Source organism: Anas acuta, chromosome 11 (assembly GCF_963932015.1).
Source record: "Anas acuta chromosome 11, bAnaAcu1.1, whole genome shotgun sequence".
Taxonomy (NCBI): Eukaryota; Metazoa; Chordata; class Aves; order Anseriformes; family Anatidae; genus Anas; species Anas acuta.
In genome coordinates, this window is record NC_088989.1 from 16932873 (window position 1) to 16951053 (window position 18181).

Consider the following 18181-nt stretch of genomic DNA (forward strand, 5'->3'; position numbering starts at 1 on the left):
CTGTTCCTAAACGGATGTAGCAACATCCTAGGTGGTCCAACATTGTTTGGTTTGCATTGGTACTTTTATCTTCCTAGGAAGTAGAGAAGGTCAAACAGTCAATGAACTTGTTTTAAGGAATATCAAGTCCTGTTCCAGACAGATATTCAGCTCTGACAACATTGGGTTGCTGAGCCAAGGGACTGTTTTGTTGTCATGTCCCTCCTGCTGAGAAACCCATTTTCTAGATAATAGCAACCGCGCAAGTGTAGAAGGGAGATGGGGGAAGGCTACTGCTTAGGAAGGTCTATCGCTGGAGCAGTGTTAAATAGCAGCATGTGACAAGTAACTTCTGTATTACCAGATACTCTGCAATATCTGTTAGTATTGCAGCAAGCTGTTTTCAAGGAAATAGGAGTGGTATGACCTGTTTTTATAGCTGATACCTTTTAACTGCTGCAAACCACACATTAAAAGCAAGTCTACCTTTCCATTCTGCCAACACACAACAATTTGACAAGAGGACTTAACAAACTACATAAAAACTTTGTTATAATTCAGAGATCTCAACCCTTCTTTGAAAGAACACTCAGAGAATAAATTTTCTAAGCTCCTGTAGTTAGTGGGAGGTTTAACCAGACTCTGGAAAAGGTAATGGGGGAGTTGTGTTGAGTTTTTTCTGGTTCACCCAAGTAAAGAGTGTTTGTGGGTGGGGAAGTTCTTTCTCCTGAGCATCCTTGCTGCTGCCTCTCTCCTCCATCTACTGTTACATGCTGTTTGTCCTTGATGAACTCAGAATTCTATCTAGGTGAGGTTTTATTTTTATTTTTTATTTTTAAATCTGAATTTCACTTTGGTATCTGATAGCATTCAAAGACCAATATAAAAACTCAGGTTCAGCCACTGGGGCATGCCTGTTTTAGACAGAATTTACTGTCTGTACAGATTCCCTTGAAAGGTTTATTAGATCACAGCACATCTGGACAGAGTTCATAGTTGGTAATGAAAACAGGCAAGTTTGGCTTGGTTTCTTTTTTAACTGCCAAAATATTTCTCAGCTCTGTGAATCATTCCTTACAGCAGTTAGGCATAGTGCTCCCAAGCTTATGGCATAATGGAAATAGTAAATTTTTGTTGATGATGCTTGTACATATACTATAGCAGGAAGCCTGTTCTGTAGAAAGCACCTGTAGAAATAGTGTAGAATAGTATAGGAAACTGTAGAAATACTTCATAAGCAAATATTTACATATAGCATTTAGTAACTGTTGCGTTTTAAGCCACCAGCCACAGAATTCTTCAGGTCTAGACACAGGCTTTGTATGCAACATCCTTCCCCACTCCCACAAAAAGCAGAAATTCTTTGTATTTGTGAATAAATTATGAACAAACCTCAAGTGGATTAACTAATTGTGAATTTCAAACCCAACCTTTCATTTAATTTCTCCAGGATGTGGCTTTAGCCTATCTGCAGTTGGAACTTGATCTGGCAGAATGAAAGCTAAAAGTTTTAGAGCAGACTTCAAGTGTTTTCTAACCTTAGTAACCTGATGCATACAAATCACTGAACAGGAATGATACTGCCTTGACACCGATATGAAAAGTAGTATACAAACTAACAGGTTCTTGCACTTAATCTTGAAATTAACTTCAGCAATGAATTCAGTTAATATAATTATGATGATAGAGTCAATAATGAGTCAATAACTCATGAAAAACATGAATAACTTCATAAAATAAATAAAAAGAAAATTCTGCTCCTACTTGGCATGAGCTGAAATCAAGGCAAAGTACTGATGTCCATACTGATGATGTCCAGCATGAAACAGCTGACCTAGTGATTGCTACTTATCATTTCTACTGTTTACAGTGACAGTTTTTACAGCAGAACCTATGAACTTAATAATAATAGTAATTTACATGTTACTCGTTACATTAGACACGTTTTAAAATAATATTTTTACAGTTGATTTAACCTGATCCCACTCTTAACATTTTATATAAAATTAGCATTTTATATAAAATTAATCAAAAAATGTTAATTTTGGAAAATTACTGGTGTGTTTTTTGTTTGTTTTCTCTTTTTCTGGAGATGGAATGACTAAATCTCCTCTGCATTGGCTGTCTTGTTTGGGTTGATAACTGACTGGCCAGATCACTAGGCCAAACATGAGTCTTGTGTATTCAGATTGATGCCTCTTTAAAGGACTGTATTTTTGAGAGGTGATTTCATGTGGCTTTTGAAATTCAGTCATTTTAAAGATCTAAATACCATGATTCTTTCGGAAGTCTTTGTCCCCACTTAAAATGAGCTTTAAAAGATGTTAAAATATATGTAACTTCATTAATATTTAAAGTTTTTGTTCAAAATAGTGAATTGAGTAATCATAAAAGATATTACTTGAAAGAAAATTCTGATGCTGCAAAATAACTAGGTGAAAAATTAATAAAATATTCAAAATGAAAGAAAGGCAAACTATCACACGAGTTCTAATTGTGTAACTTTTAAAATTTATTGCTGTTAAAAAATTTATTGATGTTTAATAATAATTAAAACCCCACAAAACAATCATTTGGGAAACTTAGTTGACTTTTTATGTCAGTAGAGCCTGAAGTTCACTGATGTTCTGGGCTTATTTTTAGATGGCCTTTATGTCTTATTGCTATTCAATTTTCAGTATTGTGAATTCAGAACTGAGATGGAATTTGCAGGTACTAGTTTTTCCATAAAAAAAAAAACAAAGCAATGGGGTGCATCAGTGCGAAAGGATGGACGACTATTTTTCTTGAAGGGAAATTTGATCAGGAGATGCTCTGGAGATATTCTGAAAAAAGTAATTCAGATTGCATCAATATCTGACTTCTGTAGTGTGATTCTGGACATATAAGCATTTTCTCTCCCATAGGTTGGTCATTTTCTTAATATAAAAAGAAACAAAACTACCCAAATCCTTAAATAAAACAACCTGCATTATATTCTCCCTGCAGTACAGGAGCATGGAGGTCCTTTGCATTCACCTCTTTTCACAGCTTTTTGGGAGGGGTGGATGTGATGACCTGAGGAATCCTTTGAAAAAGGGCATCTTGACAATATTACAGGGACTGAAAATGTAAGAGGCAATACAGAGATACTAAGCAAAAGTAGAATACACTCTGAGACCTCCCCCCTTTATTTTTTTTTTGAGGGTGGGATGGGGGAAGATTTAATATTAACATACTTGTAAGATGTATTAAAAACATCTGCTTCTAAAAATCCACACTTCCAAATTTAGTCAGAACTTGAAGCACAAGTGGATTTAAATATTTTTCATTCTTCACAAAATTTGAGAAGTCTAGCACTGCCGTTAATTATTTTAATTCATTTGTAGTTGTAAAATCAGAGTGAGAATTAACTTTCTGTCAAGAATTAGAATACAAAAATGTTTTGTCCAATGGAAATAGCAGATTTAGATATTCAGATATTTTAACCTCCACAATAAAAGTTGATGATAACATGTTCAAGTCTCACAAAACAATAATTTTGATTGAGGAAGACATCTATAGAAAAATAATATGAACCACAGAACTAAAGTGTGTGTTACATTTTTGGTTTTGATTTCATTTAGCTACCCACACTTCTTCAAAGAATTTTTCTTGAATGCTAATTTGTGCTAATACAAAACTAATTTATTCCTAGCTGAAGCAGGTATAAAGTAAGATGGTAAATTCTGAAGATGGTAAAAAGAGTTCCTGAAAGCTTTTGCTCTGGCATTATACAGATTAGGTGCCATTCACTATGGCATTTTGACCTTTCACATCAGATTTTGAATGCAGCTCAGAAACTTTCTTTGGCCTCTTCATTTTAATGCAACCCAAATGCTTCCTGAGCAAGCCATTAGGCAGCCGCCAAATTTTGTTTTAATCAAACGGACTCATAGATGGGTTGTTTTCTGTCTGGCCAGGATTCTGATTTGCAAACATAAAAGACTTAGAACTCCAGGATGCTGTTAGCAAAGTAGCACTGAAGCAAATAATTTGAGAAATCAGGTGGAGCCACTGTCTTTTTAAAAAAAAAAAAAATCAACCAAAAAACATGTATACATCAGAGCAGTACAGACACTCTCATGTAACAATCAACACAAAATTAAATAAGAATGTCTATCTGGAGGATGTCACAGCCTTTTCACTGGTTAATATGCTGTGACACAATCACAGTGTTGCAAGGTAAATGCAAAAAGCCCAATGTGATTCTTGGCCTATAGAAGCTCTTGGTATACAGTGATCTGTGTTACAATTCACCAAATCCCTGCTTTTTAGCTTCAGACTGTAATGTGTATTTATTGACCATTCAGCAAATAAGCATACATTATTACTCTGAGCTATGTAGTCACACAGTAGAAGGGAGTCAGTTTTGGAAACTATCTCTGCCTGTATGAAAATCCGAATTCTCAGAAGTTTTCTCTTTATCGAAAGTAGGGAGAATCATCACTCAATCTCAACGAATTGACCAGCTCAGCTGTAGGAAAGGGAAAGGAAAGGAAAGGAAAACAATGCTCTGTTCCTTGTTCAAGGCTCTTGCCATATCCAGGACTGAACTGGTAAACTTAATAAGCTGAAAAAGGCTTAACATACAATTTAACATTTAAATTTGAAAATCCATTTAACACAGGCATCTGAAATTTAATACATTCTTATCACTGCTAAACAAGGACCTGAAATTACTAGCACTAACAGCCAACTGCTGTAATTATCTTAGTGCTTATTTTAAAGACAAACCTCAAAAGAAATATCTTGCTGAATTAAAACCTTTCTTTCTATTATGTCCATACATATTAGGGGTAATAATGAAAGGTCTTCGGCCTTGGACAAGATGGAATATTCTGTAAACATCCTATTTAAGAGTTTTTACTTTCTGTTGGAACAAAAGCAACATCTGGGATATCTTCAAGCTGAAGACAAAGGCAGCAAAACATGCAACATCTGTTGTAAATGACTAAGTTGTGAGTATATATAATATGGAAGTGCAGGAACTGAGCACTTAATATAGTCAAAGAACCTGTGTACTTTTCACATACTTAACTTTACTAAAAGGAGTCTCAACTATAACGAAGTATTTTTTCTCCAGTAATAGAAATTAACATATCTATAAATCATATACATAACATTTTCATTCCTTCTTTCCTTGTGAAGAAAGAAACTCTCATATGTTACTCTCATAAATTATTAACACAAGATGTGCAACGTGTACATAGCTTGTTCTACTCCCACTGAAAACTTAGATTTTAAACTAAAAACTTTAGAGTTCCCCGGCTTTCAAATATTTTTTTCCTTCAATTTAACTTTGCACTACTGCCAATGCACCTGAATTCTTGGTAAAGGCAACATGAGACAAATAATTTACTTTCATAGCATCGATTTTACCAACTGCTTCTTATATTAAAAAACACTAACTGTATGCATTTCTAAGCTAGGGATACACTCCAGTCTTATCCGAACAGACTCTTATCTACTTTTCCATTGCACTACCACTTACATCCAATATAGACTTGAAGTTGATATGACTAGATCTGTTAACTTTTGGGCTTGTGTTGTGGGTGTATATAACATGTTTTGTGTCCTGGTGCTCAGTGACACTTGCAGAATAGAGGAAAAAGAAATCCTTGAACAGGCTGAAGGCACAATGGCAATGCTTTATGGTGAGCTGCTATAGAATTTACTTTTAGATGGCTCCTGGTCTGCGCATTTGGAGGTAACAATATCTACTTTTTTTTTTTTTTTTTTGACAGTATGCTGCGAAGTTATTTTAGTGGGGAAGGAAAGAGACAAGTTCCTGACAAATACTTTGGGATTTTGATCCATGAAAGGATCTAGTTACTGCATAGTGGCAACACCTGTATCTGTCAAGGTCACCACATGGCCTCTTCATCATGCAGTCCTCAAAGGAGATCTTTCTGCAGATTTTCAGTATGGCTCAGTATTTCCATTGACTGCCTTCTGGATTTGAAAAAAAATAAACAAAAAAAAAATCTCTTTTCAAAGAAGACAGATCCCCAGAGCAACCTCATTCTGAAACACTGTAGTGTTAGCAAAGAACGGAGAACGTTACTACATTTTTGGGAAAGACAAATGCAGTAGAGTCACAAAGCCTCTAGCCTCAATGTCTTGTGATACAGAGCTATATCATCTTAGCCTCTGCTACTATAATTGCAGTGGTCACTATTATTGTTTCTTTTGACTTCAATTTTGCTAACTTTATTTGATATTAGAGTATTCTGAGATTTTTCTGTGACCTGCTTCTACCCATTTGACTAAGCATTAAATTAATCTCAGCTGAGTATCATCCAAGTAATATAGTGTTTTTTATTGCTTCCAGGTTAGCCTGAGTTAGCATTATGAACTATAATTATAGCAGCATCCAAAACTGCTATCTCTGTCTAACCTTGGAGACCAGTTAAGCTTGACAAAAACTTCAACTGATTTAAAAAGCAACTGTAAATTTCCCTTCCAGCCAGTAAAGAGCCCTTAACATCTAGTAATAAATTAGCAATTTGCAAGCATCAGTGTTCTCCATTGTTTTCTTACAAATAGTAAAGCTTTGGAAATAACTGTTTCTGAGTAAAAAAAAAAAAAAAATAAATAAATAAATAAATAAATAAAAAATCAATGTAGGCCTCATCTACATCTCACTACAAGTAAGAAGGGAAATGTTTATCCTGTGCCTGGCTGAGCGTCTGATGTCTTGTATGACTTTGTAGCAGAGCATAACAAACATGTCAAACTGTAGATTTTACTGCTCTGTCATTGTGTTGAGTGAAAACACTTGTAGTTCTGAAAATTTACAATCCAGGGCGAGTTGCAAACTAGCAAGGCATTAGTCCTTTGTGTCAGGTGAAATTTCAAACTTTTAACCTTTTTAAAATATATTTCTTATACCAAAGGTCTACCATTCCCCAACTTCCTCATCTGCAAAGATTTCCTGCATTTAATAAGTTATTATATATATATAAATTATTCCATATTTAATTCTAACATTTACCTTGCTACCCTGACCTAGAAAAGGCCATGACTATTACAGATAGTAAAGAGAAAGCCAAATTTTTCTCATTCTTCCTCCTGTCCTGAAACCAAGAGAATTGTGTCTCAGACTATCAAATGGATCCTTCTCACTGCATGATGTGTTGCCTATAACTTGCCCTGTAAACACTAGGATGTTAAGAAGTTCCAACATAAGCCTTTGGTACAAGTTACACTCAAAATGACTGTGCAAAATTTCTTCTTCTCTCATATATTTATTTTTCCATGGCTCAGTACTTTCAGTAGTATGATGCTACACAGAGTCAGACATCTGGGAAAGAATTTGTGACAGGTGTTTTAAGATTCTCTTTTCAATGTAGTCAAGCAGTCTAAGATCAGTTCCAGCTTTCTTGTGGATGGGATAGGAATAGAGGATGAGATGGAGCAGGAACTATTAGAAATATTCTGAACCATTTGAATAATATTTTTCATGTCTCTGCTTTAAATCTCATGTTAAAATAACACTCATGACTTTCTTAATTTTTTGGGAAGCTTTTTCCCACTTGTGAGAATATGCCTATTTGGCTTTCTTTGCCTGAATCATAAAACCCAAATAGATGCTATCCATTTCTAAAAAGGTGCAATAAAAATTTGTACACATCTCTTGTCCTCCCACCATACCCATCACTATCAGGCATCTGAAAACTGTGCCAGCAAATTAGGAATCTGTACCTGCTGTTACTCATTCCTTCAGATACTCATAGATTTGTTTGGGTAAATGTGATATATGCTTGTTTGCTGTGAAGTTCTTTCATCATTGATTTTCTTTGTTGTACAACAGATACAAAATCATGTATAATCTGATACTCATGGCAATGTCTCATTATGCCTTTGTATCTTCATTTACTTTTCCAGACAGTCTCCCTCTTTTAGCTGTGGAAGACAACGTCCACACACCACATCTGTCACACAACTGTGCTTTTTAGTAAGTAGCTATCACAGAACTTGAATATTATTTATGGTCTTTTAAAACACCAAGATGTTGCTGGGTTTGGGCGTAATGGGGTGAGATTTTACAACAACTTGTTTTTTTCTGCTGTTTGAGAGAAGTTCCGTTTTGATTGAGTCACAGAATATAAATCTACAGGTGTTGGTCTGATGTCAATAACAGCTGATTCTTCACAGCTGTAAGGAAAGTATTTTAGTAAGAGGAGTTTCATCAGTACTTTACCTTTTTTTTTTTTAATGTAACAATACTTAAAAGGAATAATTTTCTGATTAAAAATAAAATGATAAAAAGCAAAGCAGCAAGATGTCTAGGTACTTTTCAGTAGTTGTGCATAGAAATGAAATTTAGTTGAAGCATCTGCAGTATCACATCACCTGCTCTGCAGGAATCTCGTTGAAGATAATTAATTGTTAATTAGTTATGTGCCAGCAGACAGCTGAAGAAAGGATCGTTTGCTGAGTTAGTCAGAGTTGTTGCACATAATTTGTGATAGAGCAGTTAAAGCAACTGTATCTATATGAGTATGTTAGGCCTGCGAGAAGAACTTAGCATACAATAATTTCTCTAAAACGCTAGATATTTAAACACTTAGTGCTAATATATAAATAAACAGTGAGTATTATTGGATATATTTCATAAGACCTGATCAAAATTTTTCACTCAACTGCTTTGTTTTTCTAACATGTAACTTTAACCATAAAGACGTTTCATTTGATAAAGGGAACATTTTGAAAATAAGGGACCTCTTTATAAAATTTGTAAGGCATTTATTGATGTTATGCTTTTTAAAGATAGAAAAAACGTGATTGAGTTGAATAGAATTTTTGAGGTAACTTGTCATACATATTTCTCAATATTTTGCATAACAGAGAACAGTAAATAAACTTCATTAAGGGTTGACTTGTCTTCTGGAGACTTTTTCCTATTTCAGATCTGAAACTGAACCAAACAACTCCCTCATTCATATTTTATGACTGCATTTCTTATGATAACTTGCAGTTGTCCGTTCTGATTTATTTTAAAACTACAGCTGGCACGTTGTGCTAAGTGCTGCTGCCAGCTTTCACTCCACATTAGTATTGTATAGGTTACTGCTTTTGTAAGGGATGCTTCAGGTGCTTTCCTGAACAATCAAAAGTTCACTTTCAGGATTGAATGTTGGTCCTTTTCTTCTGGGTAAGAAAGTTATATTGATGAGCATATTAAGCTGTTGAATTAAAAGAGGGGAATTTCACTTTCATCAAGAAATATTTATGTTGCAAGACATGTAGATTTAAATATAAATATGCAGTTATATATGATTGCAAAATATTTATACTTCTCTTTTTATTCACTTTAACTGTTGATAAACTGTTGATAAAGTTTTCATTTGTAAGCTGGAAAATAATTTTTGAATTACTCTTCCTTAGACCCAGTCTAAGGCCTGAAAGCCAAGTTAAACTTTGCGAAATTCAAGGATTAATGCAAAGCCTGCCCAAATGGACTGTTCATGCAAAAGTAATACAATGGGACCACTACCCACGTGTTGGGAGATGCTGTTTCCTATTGGACTCAGAGTGAACACCTAAAGTGTAGAATTGTCAAGTTCCCTGACCTTGGGAAATCCTAACAGTCTGTCCACATAAATATGCAACATACTGTGCACAAAGCAACTCCTTACTCTATTTTCTTTTTTTCTACAGCAATTAAAAATGTCTGGGATAAAGGATTTTTTTTATGATTGCAGAGAATATGTATGATCTGGATTCAGTTCTGCCTTTATTTTAATACTCATTGAGTACCTGTTCTAATACAAATTCTGAAAGCTTAATTTAGTTGAAGATATATTCAGAGATTCTGAGCACCATCTTTCCTCAAAGTTCGTTCCTTTTCTAAGTTCATCCCTCAGGAAGCATGAGTTTGGCATAGCTGCACGAAGACTACAAGTTCAGTTTCTAATCTGGAAGAATGAGTGGATAGCTCCTGCCCTTGGTAAGGCACTAGTGGTGTTATGTTTTAAAATACCTAATTCTTCTAAGGTTGCTTTTTGGCATTGCTTTTATTTGGTATCACTTGGTCACATTAAAATAACATTCCATAGAGATCTTCTCTTTCAGTGCTGTCATTTATATGGATAGTTATTTTCTTCTCTGCACACAAACCAATACCTTTTATACTTATCTCTGTCTTGTGGACGTCTTTGGCTGCAAACAGCAGCTGAATTACTGGAGGGTGGTCACTTTGTCAATGTGTAGAAATATACTTCACTTTGACTTAATCAGAAGCACAGTGCCTCAAGGTTTATAGCCAGAGACATGAGGATACTCTTTTCATAAAAGTAACTTATTTGCTTACTGTTCTTACTGTGTCTGAAGTAGCAGCAGAAATAAAAACATGCTTTTGTTAGGTAAGTCATTACACGTGGCTGACACAACATAGAAAGTGTCTCTGCTCAGTTTGAATAGATGAATTCTAACTCTTGGAAGTTGTGTATGAGCCTCCCTATTGAAGGTTCCCTCCAAGTGCTGTCTGCCAGTAAAGCTCATATTTAGGAAGCTCAAGATAATACAAACCACGTTAGCAGAAGGAGGTTTACAAAAAATGCACTAGGAAGAGTACTTACCTCTGTGAGGCAACATGGGGCACCCACAGTGTCTGCTGCCTTTTTAGTGAGACATTAGATCACTTTAGTCATATAGTTAAAATAAAAGCAGGAGCTGATTAACCGTCATAAAAGGTTGTCTGGCTGTATGACAGTTTACACTGGTACTGAGGAATGCTGCAGGGGAGCTGGAGCTAGCTCTTTCACAGCAAAATGCCTCAGAGATGGTCCAAAGATGAAGACATAAGTTAGTGCATCTCTAATGGAAAAACCCTATTGTGGAAATAATCACCCAATACTGTGTGGAAGATATGATGGCCTGAAAGATAAAATGCATGTAACAAAAAGAAAAGATGGCTCTCAGACTGACAGAAAGGACAAGAGAAGGCCCTAAAGGGCAACGTCAATAGATGAAATAGTGGATTTCACAGTTCTGTTGAACAAGTTCGGCATCGGATCCATTGTGAGGCACGGGAAATAAATATGAGAGAAAGGCCTACAATGATGGCTGTTAAGCCTTTGTAAATAGAAGCCCAACAGTCAGTTGTTGCTTGACTTGAAGTTGTAATATACAACAAATAAATCTTTTTTTTTTTTTTTCCTCTTTGCAGAAAACGGATTAGGTACAAACCAGACAGCCTATTGCTGTTTGACTTAAATCCAGACTGTAATAGCCTAGCTAAAAGTGTCTTAGTTCACAAATTGTTTCATGAGCTTAAGCTTTTGATCCAAAATATTGCCAGATCTGTATCACTACTGTAATTCTTATTCCATTTCTTCTCTTTTGTGCACCTTTTTACCCATGAAGAGCCTAACCTTGTGAAATCTCTACATAAGGCTTGTGCAGATTTTTGCTTACATCAAATCTAAACTGAAACTTAAACCTGGATAGAATTGTTTCCCCCCACCCTTCACAGTTTCAGTTACATTGACACAGGGTTCTATGTTACTGGAACAACACAGAAACTAACGGAACTACAGTGGTTTAGTAAGAAGCAGAAATGGAGACAAGCCTTTTCATTTGAAAAGCTATATAACATGGCATTTGATCACATTAAATACTTGCATCAAAATTCCATTGATCTCACTATTAAAAACTCAACTACATTCATAGTAGCTTTAATAAGATTTTTTTTATAGTTAGTTATTTTCTCATGTACTTGCTTTATTCTGAAAAATGCAAAAATGTAAGGGCACTTATGCTACAAAAGATTTTTGTAGCATAGCAGAGACTTCACTCTTGTTCAAATCTATTGCTACAGGAACTGAAGCCAAAAAGTGCGGGATGAACAAGGCATCCTGATATCCCAGAAAAGTCCAAAGTATAAGGGAAGCAAAACGTGTAATTGTCTCATGCAGTTTTCTTCAACGTGTCTTCTGAATTTTATAGGGGGTGGGCACAGAGGTGGGAATAAAGCAGGAGATAAACATCCACGTGTTGGTATGTCTTAACTCTGTGGGTTTGTGTCTTGAAAATATAGACCAAGGAGAAGTCCCAGACAATATAAATGGAAAAACAGACTGAATATGAGTTCTGGATTTAAATAAAGATGCTTGGTATGTACTCCTTGGTGCATCTGTATGCTGCCATGTGTTTCAGAACCCTGACAGAACCCTATGGGAACATGGCTTTTTCTTTGTTTCTTTTCTCTGTATTGTCTCAATATATTAATTTATTGTCTTTATTTATTTTAGTTTATACATCTAAATATAATTAGTCATAGAATGTTTGGGACTTCACAGCACCTTTCTTTGGCTAGCAGAAACATCTGGCTTTTGCTTCCACTGTTTACTTTCTGTATAGAGCTTTAATGGTTTCCTTGGAAGTGTGGAGATCAAATCCAAATAAAGCAGAACTTGAATTACTTTGTTAGGTCACATCATTTTAATGTGGGACTCAAGAGGAATGGCCAGGAAATTTGCTTCTGGTGAGTGGGTTGGAAGTAACAACAACTTAAAATGCTTCTGCAGATCAGGAATGGAGCAGACAACGCAGAAAAAATCTAGTTGGACATAACTGGATTACTTGAGATGTGTGGTGCAGCTAGGCCTTCTACTAGTTAATCAGTTAATGTTTTAGTATTGGATATTGGTTTTAGTAGGAACAGCCTGCTGAGGTTGGTAACTATCAGTCTCTTGTCTTACAGTACGGCATGTTGCAGGTCTTGCTGTCATCCCAATCGCTGCATTCAGCTCTGATTGCATGTTGTGCAGATTTCCCAACAGACTGACAGAAGGAGGCGTGAATTCATGATACTAGGTTAGTGCGTGAACTGAGATGTAATCCAGGGAATTATTTCGTTTTCACTGGAATAGAGGAGGATCTACCAGATTTAAAAAAAATAAAAAAGGGGGAGGGGGAAGGGGTGTTAATTAATTGTTAAAATTGTTAAAATTAATTGTTTTGGGAAGTTTTATGTTGCAAACACTGCTTCATTTCAGAAAAACATTCACAAGACTAGCAATTATTTCCATAAGACTTTCAATTGGTAGGAGACTGAATGGGAATCACTGCAAGAATACAGTAGTGAATAAAATACTTGTCACCACATATTTATCATTTCAAATACTAAACAAATCAGCAGTGATCAAACACCTTTTGTATCTGCCAGTCATCATATAGACTATTCTTTGAAGCAGGCCCCTTCAATTTGGTGTTATTTGTCTGTTTGCATCAGAAAGCTATTCATATTGTGACTAATTCTACCTGGAATTCTTTCCAGCATCAACAGCATGACACTGTTCTGACACATTTAGAATAGACATTATGCTAGGCATGTAATATACTAGTACAAACTTCTCCAATGACCTGACGATGCAGAATTTATTCTAGGTGCAAGTAGAAGACTGGGCCCTCACTTGCATTATGTCATTAGCCAAGTGTTTACTGTCCCTTAGCTTCTATCCATTTTTAGAATTACTCTTAGTAATGAGATGAGAACTCAGTTTCACCTTTGATGTTTGTGTGTCCTGTTGAGCCTGCTCAGCCTGGCTGGAATACAGGAGGAAAAAAAAAAATAAAACGATGTCTGTTTTGGTCCCTGCTGGAAAATAAATGAAGAAGGGTAAGAATTGAGTTTGATTTGTACAAATCCAGGTTGGGGAAAAAATGGATATATTCCATCCTTAGTTAATGGGTACCAGCTGCATTTAGAAAAAATTAAAAATAATAATAATAATAAAAGAAAAAAAACACACAGGCTCCCCCCCCCGAGGAAAAATAATAATAAACAAATCCATTCAAGTAATGATATCTCTGCAGGATAGTTCTTATTCAAAATCAAACAAACAAAAAAGTTGCTAACAAGAAAAAAATAATAATTCTGCAGTTTTAGCCCATGTTTTACCATAGTTCTACTACTAGTAGTTTTTCATTACATGATACAGGTTTGACTACTACTCTCCATATGAATATCAACAAAAGAAAGGACCTTATCCTACACCTGTTAGAGGTGTAGGTGGCAGAGTATGTTATGATGTGTAGTTGACAGAATGTAGAGTGAGGCCCCAACAACCAATCTTCAGGCATGTATAATTTAAAAGACTAACTCTAAAAATTTTAACCACAGTAGGAGTTTCAATGTGGAGATAAGCTTTGGTCCATATGTAAATGGGGTATGATCAAGCTCTAACTTCCAAAGTCAGATGACGTTAATATAAAATCTATCCACGGGCCTTTTTCCACTGTCTTCAGCAAGCATTGGATGACCGTTCTCCCCATAGGGTGAGAAACCTGTGGAATTGAAAAGCAACAGGAGGAGAATTTGCATGGCAGAGCATGCTGTCTCTGGGACAGCATCCTCCAAAGTGCTTCAGTGTAACCTGGGATGTAGGAGACACTGATCCCAAGTGTGTCTCCTGGTGCTGCAGAGCAAAATACTGGTGATCATAGCTGCAATAGAGAGTGTGGACTGGAGGGCAGGTTTGAAGCTAAAACATGAGTTGGGTCTTGCCATTTGCTAAGGAGAAGCTGTGGAGATGGGTAATGGAAAAGGTATTTTTAAAAAGTGTGTGTGTGTGGGGGGGATAGAATGGGGGAAAAAAGGTATCTATTTGAAATATTTAATTCAACCTGACACAAAGCAGGTTGCTTTTTCTTATAGATGCTTCTATTTAACACTTATTCAACTCTAATTTTAAGCAAAGCACTGGTTAGAAATGCCCACGTAGGCTGTTTCTGCGTTTTCCCAGTGTAACTCGAAAGCACCCACATTGTTTCCACACTTTCCAAACGTTCCCCCCACATTTTTTTTATGCCGTTTTTGTCCCACCTCTCCCTCCTCCCCAGCTGCAGCGATCAGCTGGGGGTCAGGGGTCGGTGGGTCCCCTTTCCACTTGCCGCAACTGAGCCCCAACCAGAAAAAGAAGCGAAGGCGAAGCCCCCCCGGGGGGGCAGCAGGTGCGCAGGGAGCCGCCGCTGCGGGCCGGGGCCGCCCGGGGAGGGGCTGGGGATGCTCGGGCGGTGATGCTGAGAGGAGGAGGAGGGAGAAGAGAAGGAGAAGGGGGGAGCTGGTGGGACAGCCTGAGGTGGGCGGAGGGGGGAGGCGGGTGTTATACCATCGCTCCGGGGAAGGCTGAGCATTTGCAAATTCCGGCTGCGGAGCGCGGGCAGCCGGGGAGCATCCTCTCGCCGCCGGCCGGCCGGGCGGCAGCCGCAGCGCAGGACGAGGCTTCCCGGTCCCTCGCTCGCCGAACGCTGCCCGCGTTATCCCCGCCTCCCCCTGCCCGCCTCTGCCGCTAGGTGCTGGCGGCCGCCGTGCCCCGTGCCTCCCGTGCGACCGAGCGGAGAGCGGCAGCCCGCGGAGGTCCGCTGGGAGCAGAGCACTCGGCTAGAGAGCCTGTCCCTCTCCCAGCCGTGCAGGCATAAGCAGAGCCCTGGGTGAGTACACCGGGAGTTCCCCTACTTCTCCAGGCAGGCCAGAGCCGTTCAGGCCCCCTTCTCCACATCCCTTTCTTCCTCTGCTCTTATTCGTGTGCTTGGAAGGTGCAGTAGATTCTTGTCCTCTGCGAGATTATTCAAGCAGGGATCCCTGCTTGGGGAGGGATTTTCAAAAGGTTTCACTGCCTAGCCCTTAAAACAGCGTCCTACTCCTAGCTGTCTGTGTCAACTCAGAAACATTGTTCCCTTCTCCGCATGTATAAGCTTTCTCTCTCTTGCTTTCTTTTTCATTTTCCCACTTTTACAATTTTCCTAGCTTTACAGAATTTCCTCCTTCACTTTCACCTGTAAATCTATGTAGGCAATAAGTATTTTGAAGCTAGTGAAGCTAAGGGTCTTCTTAGTCATTTAATGTTGTTGTTGACAAGTGACTTAAAATATCTGCATATTTTTCTTTCTTCTCCCATAGGCTGAACAGTCATGACAGCTGAAAAGACTATTCCTATAATTAATGGCAAGCCAGAAGATGTTTTAGACCCAGAAGCCTCAAGTACCAGCCTTGTCCACAGCAACGATAAGAAAGTTCATGAAAGAGGCCACTGGAACAATAAGGTTGAATTTGTGCTTTCTGTGGCAGGGGAGATTATTGGGTTGGGAAATGTATGGAGATTCCCATATCTTTGCTACAAGAATGGAGGAGGTAAGAATGCATCATATATTGATTTACAGCTCACCATAAACACCTAGGGAATAAACTCTTAAGGATGTTTTAGAGTGATTCCTTGCACTAGTAAGAGAGATGTGGAGGAGACTAAGAGGATTTAGTGTATGTGTGGGTAGGGAACTATTAAACATATGAGTACCAAGAAAAAAATGTGATGTTTCCCTTCTCCCCAAATATTGTATTTTTTTTTTAGTAGAAAACTTGTATGTTTTCCTGTATTATTTTTTTTTAATGCAGAAGTAACCAGTTAAAATAGAATGTTGTGTTTTCTTCTGCATGTGGATTTAGACTCAAGCATGCTTACCTAGGTATGACGTAGAAAAGAAAGTAGCAGTTCATTTTTCAAAGCGGCATAGTTTGGAGGGGATGAATATTATTTCAGAGGATTCTACTACAAGAATTTATTTATTTATTTATATTGGTCATAAGAAAACTCCTTTAAGTCAACCATATTTCTTCTAGCCATTACTTCCCAAATCAGTATTGTAGGTTAAGGGAAGATATAAAACTGTCTCTCAATGAGGAGACTTAAGGTCTGAATCAGTGCTAGTGTAAGCATATATCCTGGAAGAAAAGTAATATGTTCAGTGGCTGATTTATGCAAAGGTCTCTTTAACAGGTTTGCTAACAGAGCTGTGCCAAATTTCCTTTCCTTGTTCCTTAGGCATAACACGTTATAATTGTGTTTTGGCTTAGTGAAAAAGTTGTTGCTTAAGTATCTTACTTCATTGCTACTGCATTCTTTAAGAATAGAATTAGCATGCGTGGTTTGATTGGTCGTGTCCTGACACCATGGGAAATTTGCCATTGACTTCAGTTTTCTTTAGTGTTGGCTTGGTCTTTGATCTTTGGCTATCACCTGTATTTTTTTTTGTAACTCTTTAAAATGCCATACTGGAATTAGACCAGAACTGGGTTTGTTTGATGCAAAATTGTTTCAACAATACTGAAAACTACTTAGTCTATAATATATGAAAACAACAGTCAGATATGTGAGCTAGTTATGAAATAACTTGCTAGGTACAGAACAAATCCGGAAGCAGTAGTAGGCAACTTTGAGGTCTGAGCTTTCTCTGGCATGTGCTCTAAACCATAACAGGCAGTATAGGTGTGAGCTTCTATAACTTTATCAAGTGTCCATAATAACAAATTATTCTAATTAGGAAAACTAATTCATTTTAATGTTTTGCATTAGGTATTTCTTAAACTCTTATCTGTTTGCAAGCAGTGAACCTTGATGCCCTTTGATTTTTCCTGATGTTATTTATCTATCGTAAAGGAGTTGGAGAAAGAGAATGAGAGTCAATGCATTAAATTTCAACAAGTTTCCTGTGAAGTTCATTAGGTTTGAGCATGAGTGGGCCAAGCTGGATTTTGTACTGGACAGCAGTTCTCAAATTATATCTTGTAAGGATTTTTTTTTAAAACCACTTGTACAGTGAATCACATAGAGAAACTGTTTTTAGGTTCACGGATAACATTCTTTGTAGTCTGCGTGTATTGTTTGAGATACAACTGAGATTCAACTATACACAAACTGTCTGGCTGAGCTAAGAGATTACTCATGAAGATATCTCTATTGATGTGCTTGGTCTGAAGAAAGTAACTGCAAGACAAAGCTGGTATATTTAGTTGTGTTAACTTTGTCATTGAAGTGACTAAAGTAATACTATTGTTACAGGTTGTGGGTGTATTTTGTTGTTGTTTTGTCATTTTTTTTTAATGTTCATGAGCAGGATACCGATTTGTATTGCAGCTGTAGAAATTTTCCTGAAGTATATTCAGAAATGTTTTGTTCATAGTTTAGTTTCTGAGACTTTTAGTATTGCAGAAGTAGCTAGTAAGGTGTTATTCACTAATGATCAAAACAGTCTTTCGGACTCTCGTTGGAAGAGTACTTGCTATTGCTAGTACTCTGAAGAACTGGTCAGTGTATGCAGCAATGTAAAATATATCTTGCTAGGAAAAACTTCTGTGCAGTACTTCACTGTGCTGCTTTACTGGTTAAACCAGTAA

At 37.1% G+C, this 18181-nt stretch overlaps 1 protein-coding gene across 6 annotated transcripts in view; it reads left to right on the forward strand.

The window, feature by feature from the left end:
- The window catches only part of SLC6A11 (solute carrier family 6 member 11), a 124813-nt gene that overhangs the window by 14719 nt on the left and 91913 nt on the right, over positions 1-18181 (forward strand). For 2 of the 6 annotated variants that reach the window (XM_068695145.1, XM_068695146.1), the window contains one exon: positions 15911-16141. In XM_068695145.1, coding sequence (XP_068551246.1) covers positions 15922-16141 — 220 coding nt within the window. In that variant the 5' untranslated portion in view covers positions 15911-15921. The other 4 variants (XM_068695144.1, XM_068695148.1, XM_068695149.1 and 1 more) reach the window with 4 other exon arrangements.